At 39.6% G+C, this 17,897-nt stretch overlaps 1 protein-coding gene across 1 annotated transcript in view; it reads left to right on the top strand.

Annotated features, from left to right (window-relative positions):
- MTPN (myotrophin) overlaps positions 1-17,897 on the top strand; it is a 54,170-nt gene that overhangs the window by 25,189 nt on the left and 11,084 nt on the right. Inside the window, exons 2-3 of the mRNA XM_002711934.5 lie at positions 2,361-2,474; positions 3,701-3,784. Coding sequence (XP_002711980.1) covers positions 2,361-2,474; positions 3,701-3,784 — 198 coding nt within the window. The remainder of the gene's footprint in view (positions 1-2,360; positions 2,475-3,700; positions 3,785-17,897) is intronic.

Genomic DNA, 17,897 nt, shown 5'->3' with positions numbered 1-17,897 from the left:
GGAGCCCAAGGACTTGGGCCAACTTCCTTGGCTTTCCCAGGCCACCAGCAGAGAGCTGCATGGGATGAGGAGCAACCAAGACTCAAACTGGTGCTGATATGGGATGCTGGCATTGTAGGTGGCAACTTAACCCATTGTGCCACAATGCTATCTTCAATAATACATTTTAAAAAAAAATTGTAACTTTGAAATATTTGTATATAATTATAGTATATGTCTGACATTAGAAGTCAGTGAGACTGAAGTAGATTTTAGAGTATTCTGCTTTTTAAACTAGAATAGTCAACTGTCTTCGAGAGAGTTATTCTTTTTTTTTTTTTTTTTTTTTTTTTTGACAGGCAGAGTGGACAGTGAGAGAGACAGAGAGAAAGGTCTTCCTTTTGCCGTTGGTTCACCCTCCAATGGCCGCGGCTGGTGCGCTGCGGCCGGCGCACCGTGCTGATCCGATGGCAGGAGCCAGGTACTTATCCTGGTCTCCCATGGGGTGCAGGGCCCAAGCAAGCACTTGGGCCATCCTCCACTGCCTTCCCGGGCCACAGCAGAGAGCTGGCCTGGAAGAGGGGCAACCGGGACAGAATCCGGCACCCCGACTGGGACTAGAACCCGGTGTGCTGGCGCCGCAAGGCGGAGGATTAGCCTAGTAAGCCGCAGCGCTGGCCAAGAGAGTTATTCTAAGCCATAAATTAAATGTGGCCCAAATTCCTGAAGCATCCATTGTGAAGAAGGCTAGGAGAGCAATAGGTATGGATCTGGGTTATGACTTTTATATTAATACAGACTTTACATTTACATATGCATATATGTGTTCATATTCATGCAGATATAGTTGTATAAATTTGTACAGTAAAATAGTGCTTTGAGAAAAAATTTTGTTTAGCTATTTAGTAAGGATTCTGTCTTCAAACTCAAGGAAATATGTATTTTTCTTTGTAATTTGGAGTACTTCAGTAAAAAAATTGAGAAGTGCTGGGTAAGTAGTAGATAAGGCATATTTTATATTTTTGTGAATGGGTGTTACATAGACACATGTAAATCATTTATGTGTATACATTTGTCAATCAGTGAAGAATAAAGTTTGCATGGTCAAAGACCCACAATTCTACTTTAAAGTCCCAGAGTACCTAATAGTCTTTTCTTGTAACATCTTTGTCTAGTTTTAGAATCAAAGTAATGCTCACTTCAGAGTGAGCTGAAATGTCTTCCCATCTCTTTTCATTTTCTTTAAGACTATAGAAATATTATTATTTCTTCCTTAAATGCTTGGTAGAATTTACCAGTGGGAGGCCAGCACTGTGGCCTAGTTGGTTAAGCCTCCACCTGCAGCGCTGGCATCCCTTCAGGGCACTGATTGGAGACCCAGCTGCTCCACTTCCAATCCAGCTAATGTGCCTGGGAAAGCAGCAGAGGAGGGCTTAAGTATTTGGACCACTGCACCCACATGGGAAACCTGGAGGAGTCTCCTGGCTCCTGCCTGGCCCAACCCTGGCCATTGCGGCCATTTGGGTAGTGAAACAGCAGATGGAAGATTCTTATTTTTTCCTCTTCCCCTGCCCCACACCCTCTCTCTTTCTCTCTGACTTTTAAATAAATATTTTCTTAAAAAACTATTCTATGCCTGGGTATGATGTGGAGCATGACCCCAATCTTCCCAAATTTCAGTTTAAAAATATAATAATTTACCAGTGGAAATTTGGCACCTGGAGGTTTCCTTTGGGAAAGTCCTATGTAGAGTCTGATATTGGCACTTTGGTGCCTTCGTTCTTGCCCTGATCGCTCTTGCCAGAGATTTATCCATTGTGTTGATCTTGAAGAATCAACTTTTGACTTCTCAGTGTTCTGTTTTCTATTTCTTTTGTTTCTATACTGATACTCAGTCCTCCCTCCTGCTTACTTTGATTTAATTTGCTTTTTCCCCCCCAGTTTCTTTTTGATAAAAGTACAAAGATCATTGATTGGAAGCCTTTTTACTTTTTCAATACAAGTGGTTAGTGCTGTAAATTTCTCTGCAAGTGCTGCTTTACTGAGGTCCTGCACACAAGGATCTTTTATTCCATCAGCCTTTGTAGTATTGTCATTTTTTGTCTGCTAAAATAAGAATTGTCATAGAAGTGAAGAGATAAAGGAAGCATGACAGGATGAAGGAAAAAGTTTAAACTTAGAACAGCTATTTCATATGCATTTTTCATTACTGAGCAGAATTGCATTTTAACTTTTTGTTCATTTCGCTTTGAAGAAATGTAGTTTTTTCATGAAACTGGTGGCTTCAAGAAATGAAAAATACCAGGTGTCCCAAATGAGGGAAATCTTTTCTCCATCTTCCATCAACATAAATATTGATTTCATGTTGATTCTCTTATAAGGGAGAAGATGTCAACAGGACACTAGAAGGCGGAAGGAAGCCACTTCATTATGCAGCAGATTGTGGGCAACTTGAAATCCTGGAATTTCTGCTGCTGAAAGGAGCAGATATCAATGTATGTAGAAACATTGACATTCTAGAAAAAGTTCCTGTTACATGCTTTGAGTAACTGTTTTCTGGTTTTTGTAAAATGGCTATTTGTGGAAACCTCATTGTATCATTTAACATTTTACCGAATTTCCTGTAACTGAATACATACTTGGGATTTTAAAAAGTAAATCAAACAAACAGACTTTTCGAAACTGATAAACTGAGGGTCTGTATATTTCCCCCTTGGATGTTGGCTTTTCAGGTTCTAAAGGTTTTGAGGAATTGGCAGTATCTGTGGGTTGCCAATACTTACCATGAAATGGAGACAGGACTCTGCTGTCAGGATCACTCTAAACTGGAATGTTAGACAAAGGTCAGTGGGCAAGTGGTCAGACGGGACCAGTCATCTCCTGTCTCTAGCCTTTTGTAACTTCTGCATTTCAGAGCTTATGAAAAATATTTAAGTAACTATGACAGCAGTGAGATGAACTTTTCACTTTTCAGGGGACAACATGTCACCTGGCCCAATTGTGGCCATCTTGGTTTACATCCTAACTATGCTCTGCTCCACTGCTCCCTTCCTGGACCGTACTGGCATGTTTACAGTAGTGGAGAACTGAGACTAAATAGTCACACAGTACATAAGTAGCAAAGCCATATCAGGGCCGGCGCTGCGGCTCACTAGGCTAATCCTCCGCCTTGCAGCGCCGGCACACCGGGTTCTAGTCCCAGTCGGGGCGCCGGATTCTGTCCCAGTTGCCCCTCTTCCAGGCCAGCTCTCTGCTGTGGCCAGGGAGTGCAGTGGAGAATGGCCCAAGTGCTTGGGCCCTGCACCCCATGGGAGACCAGGATAAGTACCTGGCTCCTGCCATCAGATCAGTGTGGTGCGCTTGCCGCGGCTGCCATTGGAGGGTGAACCAACGGCAAAGGAAGACCTTTCTCTCTGTCTCTCTCTCTCACTGTCCACTCTGCCTGTCAAAAAAATTTAAAAAAAATAAAAAAGCCATATTGGAGCTAAGGTCAGAGCCTTGCCCCCTCTATTTTACTGCACTGCCTCCCAGGAGAGACATTCCTGTGGGCTTGGGTCTCTAGGTTGCTCTCTAGGAGACTAGAAACTTGTTTCTGGGATAATTGTAGAAAGGCAAGTAGGTAAATATTGTCGTTGAAGCATTCATAAAAATTCCCTAATTAGATAACAAAAGAAGGAAGGAATCAAAACTGAATAAAGTGATCTCTTTTATTATTTCATAGGCTCCAGATAAACATCATATTACCCCTCTTCTGTCTGCTGTCTATGAAGGTCATGTTTCCTGTGTGAAATTGCTTCTGTCAAAGGTGAGTTCAACTGCTAATTTTTACTGCTTTTCCTTTACTGTGTAACTGTTTAAGGTAAGTATTTGTGAAGTTATTTAAATTCTGTGGTAGCAGAGATAGAAAAAGAAACAGTGTCCAATATTGAGGTCTAAAACAGTGTTACTTAAAATTGGTGTTCCACAAATTATTACAGGTTTTTGATGAGAAAGTTGCTTGAGTTTCTCCTTTATCAGGAAAGCAGCAGAGGATACCTAAGTGCTTGGGCCTTTTCCACCCACATGGGAGACCTGGATTGAGTTCCAGACTCCTGGGCTTCAGCCTGGCCCAGTCCCAGATGTTGTGTCCATTTAGGGAGTGAACCAACAGAGGAAATATTTCTGTCTCTCTCTGACTCTCTTTTTCTGTAACTCTTTCAAATAAATAATAAGTACTTACATAAAAATATATATGTATAAGAAAATCCAGCATTGTGGCACAGCTGATTAAGCTGCCCCTTACAACACCAGCATCCTTTATCAGAGTGCTGTTCCACTGACTGTTCCACTTCCTATCCAGTTCCCTGCTAATGCCCCTGGGAAAGCAGGGGATAACGACCTAGTTGGGCCCCTGCCATCCACGTGGGAACCCCCAATGGAATTCCTGGCTCCTGGCTTTGGCCTGGCCCACCCCTGACTGTTGGGGTCTTTGAGGGAGTGAACCAGCAGGTGGAAGATACCTCTCTCTCCCCGTCTTCCCCCTAACCCACTGTTTCTCCCTGTGTCACTCTGCCTTCCAAATAAACAGATCTTTAAAAAAATAAAAGAGGAAAATCTTGTGAGGAACTAGCTAATGTACTTAGGGATGCAGAAAATGTCATGGACAAGTAAAAACAGTGTGGCACCAGGTTCATAGACCGCACTTTGAATAGCACTGGTTTGAAATGTATACACTTCATTTTCTGTAGTACATACTGAGTAAGGCTATTAGAGATAGTTTGCTGTAAATGAGGACTCTCCAAGTACACCTAATTTCTTTTTTTTTTTTTAAAGCTTTTATTTAATGAATGCAGATTTCATAGGTACAACGTTAGGAATACAGTGGTTCTTCCCCCAGTACCCACCCTCCCACTTTCTACTCCCTCTTGCATCCCATTCTTCATTAAGATTCATTTTAATTAACTTTATATACAGAAGACCAACTCTATACTAAGTAAAGATTTTCAACACTTTGTATCCGCACAGACATAAAACATATAAAGTACTGTTTGCGAACAAGTTTTGCAGTTATTTCTCATAGTACAACTCAATAAAGACAGAGGTCCTACATGGAGAGTAAGTGCACAGTGACTTTCTGTTGTTAATTTCACACTTTATTTATGACTTCAGTGATCACCTGAGGCTCTTACCATGCGCTGCCAAGGCAATGGAAGCCTTTTGTGACCACAGACTCCGTCAGTATTTAGACAAGGCTATAAGTAAAGTGGAAATTCTCTCCTCTCTTCAGAGGAAAGTACAACCTTCTTTGATGGCCCTTTCTTTCCACTGGGGTCTCACTCACAGAGGTTCTTCATGTAGGATATTTTTTTGTCATGGTGTCATGGTTTTCTATGCCTGAACTGCTTCCATAGGCTTTTCAGCCATATGCGAATGCCTTAAGGGCTGATTCTGAGATGAAGTGTTCCTTAAAATGCTTGTCATTCTATGAGTCTGCTGTGTGGACTGCTTCACATGTTGGGCATTCTCTCCTTTTTAATTATTTCTAATTACCAGGCACTTGATGCTATTTATATGATCCCTTTAACACTTGTGTTCCATTTAACACTTAATATGATCACTGTAACAATTAAGATGGCATTTTTACCACCAATTTTAATGGGATTTGGAGTCCCATGACAAGCTTTTAAACTGTACCCTTAGATGTAAGTCTGTAGGACTTTAATCAGAACTATACAGCTTCACAGTTATAAACTTCCTCCTCCCTCCCTTATTCCCCCCCTTATTTTTTTTTACTGAGATCTATTTTCAGTTGACTTTATATACATATGATTAACTCTATGTCAAGAGTTCAACATATAGTATGAAGAGAAAAAAATAAAAATATAAAAATTAAAAAAAGAAGACTATTCCTCAACAGTCAAGACTAGGGCTGTTCAAGTCATTGCTTCTCAAAGTGTAATTTCACTTCTGCAGCTTTTGTTTTAGGTGCATTGTTCTCACATATCAGGGAGAACAGTCTCTTAGAGACTGGCTTATTTCACTAAGTATGAAGCTTTCCAGATTGATTCATTTTGTTGCAAATGACCAGATTTCTTTTTCTTTTTCTTTTTTTTACTACTGATATGTAGTATTCCATAGTGTGCATATCCCATAATTTCTTTATCCAGTCTTCAGTTGACAGGCATTTAGGTTGATTCCATGTCTTAGCTATTGTGAATTGAGCTGCAATAAACATGGAGGTGCAGACAGCTCTTTGTTTACTGATTTCATTTCCCTTGGGTAAATTCTGTGGAGTGGGGTGGCTGGGTCATATGGTAGGTCTATATTCAGATTTCTGAGGGATCTCCATAGTATCTTTCCTAGTGGCTTTACCAGTTTACATTCCCACCAACAGTGGATTAGGGTACCTTTTTCCCCATATCCTTGCCAGCATTTATATTTGTTGATTTCTGTATGAAAGCCATTCTGACTGGGGTGAAGTGAAACCTCATTGTAATTTCGATTTGCATTTCCCTGACAGCTAGTCATCCTGAACATTTTTTTCATGTGTCTCTTGGCCTTTTGGATTTCCTCTTTTGAAAAATGTGTAAGTCCTTTGCCCATCTAACTGGGTTTGTTATTGTGGAGTTTCTTGATCTCTTTGTAGATTCTGGTTATTAATCCTTTATCAGTTGCATAGTTTGCACATATTTTTTCCCATTCTTTCGGTTACCTCTTCACTTCTCTGACTGTTTCTTTTGCAGTACAGAAACTTCTCAATTTGGTATAATCCCATTTGTTAATTTTGGCTTTGCCTGCCTGCTCCTCTGGGGTCTTTTCCAAGAACTCTGCCTGTGCTCATGCCTTGCAGCGTTTCCCCAATGTTCTCTAATAATTTGATGGTGTCGGGTCATAGATTTAGACCTTTAATCCATGTTGAGCGGATTTTTGTGTAATGTAGGGGTCTTGCTTCATACTTCTGCATGTGGAAATTTTGAAGAGACTGTCCTTGCTCCAGGGATTGGTTTTAGCTCCTTGGTAAAATACAAGTTGGTTGTAGATGTTTGGATTGATTTCTGGTGTTTCTATTTTGATCCATTTGTCTACCCATCAATTTTTGTACCAGTACCAGGCTGTCTTGATTATAACTGCCTTGTAGTTGTTTTTTTTTGTTTTGTTTTTTTTTTTGTTTTTTTTTTAACATTTATTTATTTACCTGAAAGAGTTACACAGGGAGAAAAGGAGAGTCAGTGAGAAGGGAAGAGAGTTCTTCCATCCACTGGGTCACTCTCCAGTTGGCTGCAACAACCGGAGCTGTGCCGATCCAAAACCAGGAGCCAGGAGCCTCCTCTGGGTCTCCCATGTGGGTGCAGGGGCCCAAGGACCTAGGCCATCCTCCACTGCTTTCCCAGGCCATAGCAGAGAGCTGGACCTGCAACAGAGAAGCCGGGACTCGAACTGGAGCCCACATGGGACACCGGCACTGCAGGCGGCAGCCCCTGCAGTATGTGTTGAAATCTGGTATTGTGATGATTCCGGCTTTGTTTTTGTTGTATAGCATTGCTTTAGCTACCCAAGCTCTCCTATTTGGATTTCCACATAATTTTTTCTAGATCTGAGAAGAATGTCTTTGGTATTTTGATTGGTATCGCATTGAATCTGTAAATGATCTTTGGAAGAATGGACATTTTGATTATATTGATTCTTCCAATCCATGAACATGAAAGAGTTTTCCATTTTTTGTGTCTTTTTATTTCTTTCTTTAATGTTTTGTAATTCTCATCGTAGAGATATTTGACATCCTTGGTTAAATTTATCCCAAGGGTTTTGATTTTTTTTTTTTTTTTTTTAGAAGTTCTTTCTCAGCCGTGGCATTGTCTGTGTATACAAAGGGCGTAGATTTTTCTGTGTTTGACTTCATATCCTGATAATTTACCAAACTCTTCTATGAGTTCCAGTAGTCTTAGTGGAGTCTTTTGGATCGCCTATATATAGAATTATGTCATCTGCAAATAGGGATATTTTGACTTCCTTCTTCTCAATTTGTATCCCTTGATTTCTTTTTCTTGCCTAATGGCTCTGGCTAAAACTTCCAGGATTGTATTGAATAGCAGTGGTGAGACTGAGCATCCGTGTCTGGTACCAGATCTCAGTGGGAATGCTTCCAGCTTTTCCCCATTCAGTAGGATGTTTGACGTGTGTTTGTCATAAATTGCCTTGATTGTGTTGAGGAATGTTCTTTCTAAACCTAGTTTGCTTAGAGTATTCATCATGAAAGGGTGTTGTATTTTGTCCAATGCTTTCTCTGCATTTATTGAGATAATATGGTTTTTATTCTTCAATTTGTTAATGTGATGTATCACTTTGATTGATTTGCAAATGTTGAACTTTCCCTGCATACTGTGGATAAACCTTACTTGGAGCAGATGAATGATCTTTCTGATGTTGTTGGATTCAGTTGGCCAGAATTTTGTTGAGTATTTTTATGTCTATGTCCAGGGAAATTAGTCTGTAATTCTTTTTCTCTGTTGCATCTTTTCCGGGTTTAGGAATCAAGGTAATGCTGGCTTCATAGAAAGAATTTGGGAGGATTCCCTCCATTTCAGTTGTTTTAAATAACTTGAGAAGAATTGGAGTTAGTTCTTTAAATGTCTGCTAGAATTCACCATTGAAGCCATCTGGTCCTGGGCTTTTTGTTGTTGTTGTTGGGAGGGTCTTTATTACTGATTCAATTTCCATCTTGGTTATGTGTCTGTTTAGGCTCCTATAACTCATATAACACTATATAGTTGAGGTACAGTGTGACCCCAGGCTTAAGACAGAATCTGATTTATTTTATTTTTTTAGCTAAAGATTTTGTTCTCTGAAAATAAAAACCTCTGTGGGATCCCTTTTTGATTAGGGTTATTTACTAAACTGTCCCCAAGCATGCTGTTCTCTTTTAGCCATATCTCAAACTATTAATCAGAATTTTTCTAATACTTCTCTTTCCTCCTATGAAAAACAAAACATGGTTACTCTTATGCTATAGAGGACCAAAATCATTGTTCCATATTTTTTTTTTTTTTTTTTTTTTGGACAGGCAGAGTTAGACAATGAGAGAGAAAGAGACAAAGAGAAAGGTCTTCCTTTTCCATTGGTTCACCCCCCAAATGGCTGCTGCAGCCAGCATGCTGCTTCGATCTGAAGCCAGGAACCAGGTGCTTCTTCCTGGTCTCCCATGCGGGTGCAGGGCCCAAGCACTTGGGCCATCCTCCACTGCACTCCCGGGCCACAGCAGAGAGCTGGACTGGAAGAGGAGCAACTGGGACAGAATCCAGTGCCCCGACCGGGACTAGAACCTGGGGTGCCGGCGCCACAGGTGGAGGATTAGCCAAGTGAGCCACGGTGCCGGCCATTCCATATTCTTTTTTTTGTTTTGTTTTGTTTTGATAGGCAGAGTAGACAGTGAGAGAGAGAGACAGAGAGAAAGGTCTTCCTTTTGCCTTTGGTTCACCCTCCAATGGCTGCCGTACTGCGGCCAATGCACCACGCTGATCAGGAGCCAGGAGCCAGGTGCTTCTGGTCTCCCATGTGGGTGCAGGACCCAAGCACTTGGGCCATCCTCCACTGCACTCCCTGGCCACAACAGAGAGCTGGCCTGGAAGAGGGGCAACCGGGACAGAATCCGGCACCCCGACTGGGACTAGAACCCAGTGTACCGGCGCGACTAGGTGGAGGATTAGCCTATTGAGCCGTGGCGCCGGTCTCCATATTCTTAATCTCAAAGCATTTTGTTCCAGCTCTTTGAGACCTTCTGGTTTTAAGTTTCTATTGTGATAGAATCTATATCAAAGAGTTCCTGAAAAGCTGGCATGATTTGCAGACATGTTAGGCCCTAAGATTGTTATCCCAGAAATTCTCCTTTAATATGTTCCATGTTAATAAATTACTGATGAGTTGGCTTTTAACTGGTTTGTTTTTTCTTTCACCTGTGCCCTTCTCATTCTTGTTGTGTCTGAGTCTTAATTTTTGTAGCCAAATAAATGGCATTCAGAGAAGCTATATTGAAGGCAGATCAATTAAAACCATGTAAAGCTATTATGTTTTACTTGAAAGAAATAGAACTTTTTAACCTTTTTAAAAAGCAGCATGGTAAATTTTAGCTCTGCTTTTTCAAAATTAATTACTTTGATTTTATTACTACATAAGCTTCTTTAATGGATACGCTGTAGGGTTTTTAGCAGTTGACCATGCTCTTTCAAAAATACCTAATTGCTAAAAAAAAAAAAAAAAAAAGCTAATCCAGTGCATCTTTAAAAGTTTTAAAACCAGTGTTTATATTGTCTAGTTTGTTCTGCCTTTTCTCAAAAGGAGAATCCTATGGATTATTATCAATTCATTTTAAATGAGATATTCTAAGAACTTTTCCAGAACTGTTGACATTTCTAGTATATTATCCAGCAAAATAATATACAGGAATTCAAAAACTCACTTTGATCACAACTAAGGGAGCCAGAAATCACAAAACCAAAGAGATTGTTAGAATATTTGAAACCAAACTTCGATATACTATATCGCTTATAATTTATTATCAACCCAATACATAGATATTATCATCTCCATTTTTATTGATAAGTAACCCTTTGTCTCAAGGAAATCTGACTGCCTGAAGGTCAGATAAAATAATGGAATCAAGATAGGTTCTGAAATTATGACTCAGCAGTGTGTATTCTTTCTGTGACTTGAATTTGTCATCCATATTTATTGTCAAGACAGTTATAAGAAATGGATTGTGTACGTATTTTTGGGGAGAAAGACATGATCTGTTTAAATTGGCTTTCAATTAGTGAGCTGGTAAATGAAAAAAAAAATGTTGAGATCAACAGTTTATTCAACTGAAGTCAAAATGTTTAATATGTACATAATTGCCATAGATTAAAAGAAAAACTGGAAGTAAGTCTAAGAAAAAATAGAAAACCATCTTACCTGCTTACACTGATGTTTTTAAGAAATTTATTTTCTGTGTGTTTTTTTAATTAAGCAGCCGTTTTTTGGGTTTTTTTAGATTTTATTTATTTGAGAAGTAGAGTTACAGACAGAGGGAGAGACAGAGAAAAGTCTTCCATCTGCTGGTTCACTCCCCAAATGGCTACAATAGCTGGAGATAGGCCAATCCAAAGCCAGGAGCTTCTTCTGGGTCTCCCATGTGGGTGCCGGGGCCCAAGTGCTTGGGCCATCTTTGACTGCTTTCGCAGGCCATACCAGAGAGCTGGACCGGAAGAGGAACAACCAGGACTAGAACCGGCACCCATATGGAATGCCCGTTGCCACAGGTAGATGATTAATCTGCGCCACAGTGCCAGCCCAATCAGCTGATAAATGATAAAACTTGAATCCTCTCCTAAGTACCAACATACTTGAGCCCCCAAGGAGGTTTCTGAGGTACAAATTTTGCTGCTTATATTGAGAATCAAATACATAAGGGCTGGTAGTTAGTAGGTGTACTTGCAGATAGTGAGTAATTAAAGTAAAAAATGCTCTATCTAGAATAAAATCTGCAAAGTTATGTATTCAAGTACATATTTTATGACTGTTTGAATTCCAAAAATTATATTCCATAAATCGTGGAATGGGTACGTTTGGTTTCAAAGTTTTTTTTTAAGACTAGTGACCTTCAAAGAACTCAGTAATACCAGCTTTATGATCTTGGCAATTCTCATAGGTAAGAGTATGTTTCCTGCTGCTAGAACAGAATGCTGCAGACTAGGTAATTTATTCATATAATAAACAATTTATTTGGCACACGGTTCCGGAGATGGAAAGCTAAAGAGCATTGGTGCCTTTACCTAGAGTCATCTGAAGGCAGAAAGCAGAACAAGAGAATGCCAAACCCACTTGTGTAGCAGACCCACTTTCACAATAACTAACCTACTCTCATGATATACACATAAATCCATTCATGAGGACAGAGTCCTCCTGACTTAATCACCTCTTATCTCTAAATACTATTGTATTGGGGGTTAAGTTTCCAAACACACACAGTAGACATTAAAGAATTCTCAGGATCACTAGCCATTAGGGCAATGCAAATTAAAACCACCATGAGCTATATCACCTTACTCCAGTTAAAATAACTATTATCCCCAAAAAAAAAAAAAAAAAATTCTGGAGAGGTTCTAGAGGAAAAGGTACCCTAGTACACTGTTGGTGAGAAACAAATTGCTACAATCATTATGGAAAGCAGTTCGGAGATTCCTCAGAAAACTAAAAGTAGATCTACAGTATGACCCAGCTATCCCACTCCTGGGAAGATATCCACAGGAAATGAAATCAGCATATAAAAGAAATACCTGCATGCCCATGTATAGCAGCTCAATTTACAATGGCAGAGATATGAAATCAACCTAAATGTCCATCAACTGATGACTAGATAAAGAAGATATTTTATACACACACCCACATACATACCCATGATGAAATATTACTCAGCCATTAAAAAGAGAATGAAATCCTGACAATTTGAACAAAATGGTGCAACTAGGCATCAGTATGCTGTTAAATAAGCCAGACCCAGAAAGATAAATATCACATTATCTCTTATTTGTAGAAGCTAATATATAGAGTATAAAAATTGTGTGTATGTCATATCATTTGGTTTATATTTATAAATATTGCTTTGACAATATACCCTTCTTACCCATGTTTATGATCATTGTCATGGATCCCTGAATTTGTGATATTGAAATCTCTTTTCAAGAAAAAATGGTATATATGTGTATGTAAAAAAGGATATAGCTTCCAGTTTGCTGTATTTAAATACTTTATATTGAATTAAAATAACATCAATAAAAAATAAAGTACAACGCATGAACTTTGGGGAACATATTTAAACCATAGAAGAGGGACTAATGTTGTGGCACAGCAGGTTGCTGCTGCTTAGAACACTGGCATTGCACATTAGAGTGCCTGTTCAAGTCCCAGTTACTCCATTTGCCATCCAGCTTCCTGCCAGTGCACCCTAGGAGTCTCAAGTGCTTGGGTCCCTGCCACCCTTGTGGGAGACCCAGATGGAGTTTCAAGTATAAACATGCTTTTTTTATCTAAAACTTTTTTACACCTTGTAATATACCATTGCAATATCTGAATATCCTTGAAGAGGAGTAAAGACTCATTTATACTGTACCCCATCCTCATATTTTCATGATGAATTTTCCCCCTGAAACCTTGAAAATATCTTTCTGTCCTTGCTAAAATGTGATTGTGGATGAGATGTTAAAATTGTATTTTTGTTAGGAGTAATACAAGGACAAATCCAAGACCTGCAACTGAAAATGAACTATAGTTACTATGTCCAAAAAAATAAAGAAAATGTCATGTGTCTTACTGCTGATATGTGTAGTAGATTTCCTTTGTATTTGTTATGTGAATAAGTTGGAGTGGCTACTTGGAAAACTTTTGACACACCTTGCTCCTTAAGAGATTGCTGAGGTTGTAATAATTGAATTTAAAAAGGGAAAGAGATTGACAACAGCAACAATATAGCCTACCAGGTAAATAAAAGTTCTCAGCCAGTGCGGTGGTTCATATATGTCATTCCCCATTGCATAGCAAGTACAGTGGTAGAAGGGCAGAGTGGTGCAGATGAAGGAGCTTGGCAATGAAGTTAGAAAACAGATTTAAGGCCTTGTTGTGTAATGTAATAGCCAATAAATCACAGACATCTGAACTCAGTGGATTAATAGTATTCATACCTCAGGATTATTGTGAGGATCAAGGAAGGTAATGGTCTGTCCCCTTATTTTTAGTACAGTACTTGCCACGCTGATATATTTGTATGTGTGGTCCTTCCCTCAGTCCCCAGCTAGACTGTGAAAATATGAGAACCAGCCTGTCATTGTCCTTGATGCTCCAGCACAATGATCAGTATTTTCTGTGGAGGGCTAGATAGTAAATATTTTGGAGCTTATATGAGGGATGGTCTCTGTCACAGGTATCATAGCACAGAAGCAGCCACGTCTGGCACGTAATAGAAACTCAGTAAGTAGTTGTTGGATCAACCTGTGAATTAAGACTATGAAAATGTTCTCTAACTTCAAAGTGCTGAACACATTACATGTCGTATGTAGACCATCCACAAAGTCCTTCATTTCCTCAAAAGACGCTCAAATAGGTTGCACATTTATGAAGGTAATAAGTTGCAAACACTGAGTCTTTTCCTAATAATATTTTGAGGGGAAAGGCTGTAGGTAATTTTCAACTAAAGAGAGCATAGAACATAAGATTTGGATTTATGAAGGTCTAACTTCTGTAATTTACTGACTGAGCTTGGGCAAGTTTCTTAATCTCTCTGAGAACCTCTGTTTATAGAGTTCAAGAGACTTCTCTCAGAAAAAATTCATAAATTTTATATTGAAATAAAACTGCTTTGTAAACTAACAGTTGATCACTATTCATGTAATCAGCATCTTCACAAAAGCTTTTGTCAAGTTATGTCAGATTATCCGTGTAAGTTTAAGAGTTTCATTCCTGAAATGTTACTAGTCTTGTTTTCCTGGCCTATTGTTAAAAACTGATGGTATAAAGTGGAATTAGGCTGTTTGAGGTAAGAAGCAAATAATGTATCTTTACTTGCTCGTTACCTTTATTTTTGTTTCATGCCTATATGTGTTATCTTTCCAGCTAGGTTGTAAACTATGACTAGAGATAATATGACTTCAGTTATTTTTTTAACATTCCCTGTATTCTACATAGCAACTTTCCTCCTCTAGAAAACTATTATCATCTGAATCATTCACTAAATATAGGCAGGTGAACTCAGTCCTGATTTTAATCAAATGTCCAGCTGAAGGATCTTCAATGTTGAAACTAAGTTAATATTTTATATGGTGTGTTTATTGGCAACCTGTTCACAGTGCAGATGTTTTGTTGGTCAACTCAGTACTTTGTCTTCAATGAGTAATACTATAATTGTTTCATTGAGTACCTTACTATGCATGCTTAGTTATCATTTAATTTAATAAACATTTATTGATTGCATATTACAGCCCAGTATACGGTGTTAGGATTGCAAAGACGTACAAACTTGATTCCTGTTGGCAACATATTTAAAGTTCTGAAGGGAGATGAATATGTAAAACAAGTATATCAAAGCAGTGTGATTGCTGTGATAGGAGTTATTTGTAATACACTGTGGACCTGAGAGAATTAGAGGTCAAGCATGGCCTCAGTAGTCAAGAAGATAGTGTGTTATAAAGTAAGGGTATCTTTACAACTGTAGGTTGTAAGAAGACATTTTAGCTGAACTGAAAAAACATGGCAAATGCCTAGGATTCTAATAATGAATTGAGGTAACATTTCAAGCAGAAGCATTAATAAGAGTCACAAGGGGGACATGAAAGAGATCACAATACAGTACAGTATGATCGGTTGTTCAGCCTAGGGGGATTCCAAGATGGCAGAATGGCAAAAGGACATACTGCCTTAGGCTAGGGGGAAATATCAGCAAAAAAAGTGGAGGAAGTGCATTCCCAGGGGAGAGCTGGATAGCCATCTGCCGTGAAAACTCCACAGAAGGAAGAGGGAAGCTGTGGATCAGCGTGGCAGTTGCAGATGTGCAACAATGAGTGCAAACACAACATATGATCCCTGAAGCTAAGAGATGAAGGAAGCACCAGCTTTGGAGAGTGCGTTGAGACCAGACCAGCCTAACCCAGTGAAAGAAGAGAACATTTCTGTCTCCCCATTCCCTGCAACAGTACTTGACAACCAGCTGGGAGAGGGTGCCATGGACTTGTGCTCATGTCCAGCAGCTGGCAGGGACAAGGTGCCATCTTGACAACAGTAGCAACTGTGTCAGCTCTGTGGGAAGACCCCACAACAGGCAGGGAAAAGGCATCATTCTGAAATCAATAATGGCTGTGGAGTCTCTTGCATACTCCTGGCAACCAGAGGGGAAAAGCAGCCATTTTGAAACAAGTAGCAGCTGTGGCAGCTCTTGTGCATGCATGTGATTCAGGGATTTTACCAGAGGGGAAAATCTGCGTTCCCCACTGACTTTGATTCTGGCTGGGAGGAATGACAAGTGGCTAGGTGCCCACATACGACCGTGAGGTGCCTCCAACCTCTCAACATACCACAGACTCCAGGGCTAACTTCCAAGGCAGAGCACCCACAGTCAGCTGGCCCTGGGAATGTATCTGCCTCTCCATGGACAATAGGCTGGTAGGATGGAGTGGATCCTCTACACCCCATGACTGTGGGAGCCTTGTGTGCTGAAATGGTGGAAACACGGTGACTATACAACAGAGCACAGGTTATAGCTGGACCCCTGGGCAATCACTGTGTCTGATGCCAAAGGCTCAGAGCTCCCTGATTCCCTGGGGTGGGTCATTGCAGTGGGATCCTTGATCACAGAGAACTGCACAGATCCTTTGTGGCTCAAGCAGCAGCACAGGTGAGTGTTAAACCCACTGTGGGCTGTCCAAGGACATTGATCACCTTGGAATACAAGAGGTGAGGGTGTAGTTATGAGGGTGAAGTGATGATGCCCTCTTCCCTGCTGACAGTAGAGGAGCTATTTGCCCTACCCTGGAACACTGATCAAAGCTCCCTGGTCACACCCAGCACATGCCTCTGGGTATTCACTGAAAGAGCAGACACTCCACCAAGCATAGTTCATAGATAAAATCCATCAGAGAAGGAAACCAACAAATATTTCCACAAATGTCTGAAAATAAATGCAGAAGCACAAGAATAAGGAAGGTAACTCCCCAAAAGGAACACTACACTTCAAAATGGAATGTGAAGATGAAGAGAATGATATAATGCCTAAAAGTGAATTCAAAGGATTAATCAGAAGCAGTTAGAAGCAAAATTACAATTTAATAAAATCCATAAATGACATGGAAGAAAAATTCTCCCATGAGGTTGAGATTTTGAGAAGAAATCAAACTGAAATATTAGAAATGAAGGATTCAATATCAAAAAATACCGTGGAAAACCTTAACAACAGACTTGGTGAGGCAGAAGAAAGAATACCCAAACTAGAAGACAAACCTTTGGAAATTTCTCAGACCAAAAAAAAAAAAATTTTTTTTTTAATTAAAAACACTGTTGAAAATATAAGGGATACCATCAAAAGACCCAAGACCTAACATAGGAGCTCCTGAAGTTGTGTAAATAAAATGTATTGGAAGCCTTATTCAGTGAAATAATTACAGAAAACTTCCCCAATTTGGAGAAAGAAAGGCTCGTCCAGGTACTGTAAGCACATAGGACTCCTAATAGACATGACCAGAAAAAATCTTCACCATGACACATTGTAGTAAAACATAAAGCAAGCGTTCTAAAATGTGCCGAGAGAAACGCCAGATTACTTTCAAAGAATCCCCAATTAGACTCAAAACTGACTTCTCATCAGAAACCCTACAGGCTAGGAGACAATGCAGAGACATAGTCCAAGTCCTAAGAGAAAAATACTGTCAAACCAGACTAACTGTTGCCTGCAAAGTTCTCACTTTCACTCTTCCATAACAAAAAAAATGAAAAAGTTTGTCACCACTCATCCAGCCTTACAAAAGATGCATAAGGATATGATACATACAGAAACACAGAAGGATAGTCACCATTATGAAAAAAAAAATGTGAAGACAGAAAAAAGTAAAAGTACAAGGGAATCCAGAGCAAACAATAGGAATATTTACAGAAAGAAATGGCAAGGTCAAGTCATTACTTATCAGTAGTCACCTTGAATGTAAATGGCCTCAACTCTCCAATTAAAAGGTACAGACTGGCTGAATGGATTAAAAAACAAGACTCATCAGTTTGCTGCCCACAAGAAACACACCTCACCAAGAAAGATACATGCAGACTGAAAATGAAAGGATAGAAAAAAATATTCCATGCTGTTAGAAGGCAAAAAATGAGCAGGTATAGCCATCCTAATATCAGACAAAATAGACTTTAACACAAAAACTGTT

Source organism: Oryctolagus cuniculus, chromosome 3 (assembly GCF_964237555.1).
Source record: "Oryctolagus cuniculus chromosome 3, mOryCun1.1, whole genome shotgun sequence".
In the NCBI taxonomy this organism is placed as follows: Eukaryota; Metazoa; Chordata; class Mammalia; order Lagomorpha; family Leporidae; genus Oryctolagus; species Oryctolagus cuniculus.
The sequence above is the reverse complement of the archived record's forward strand: the minus strand, read 5'-3'. Positions and strand labels throughout refer to the sequence as shown.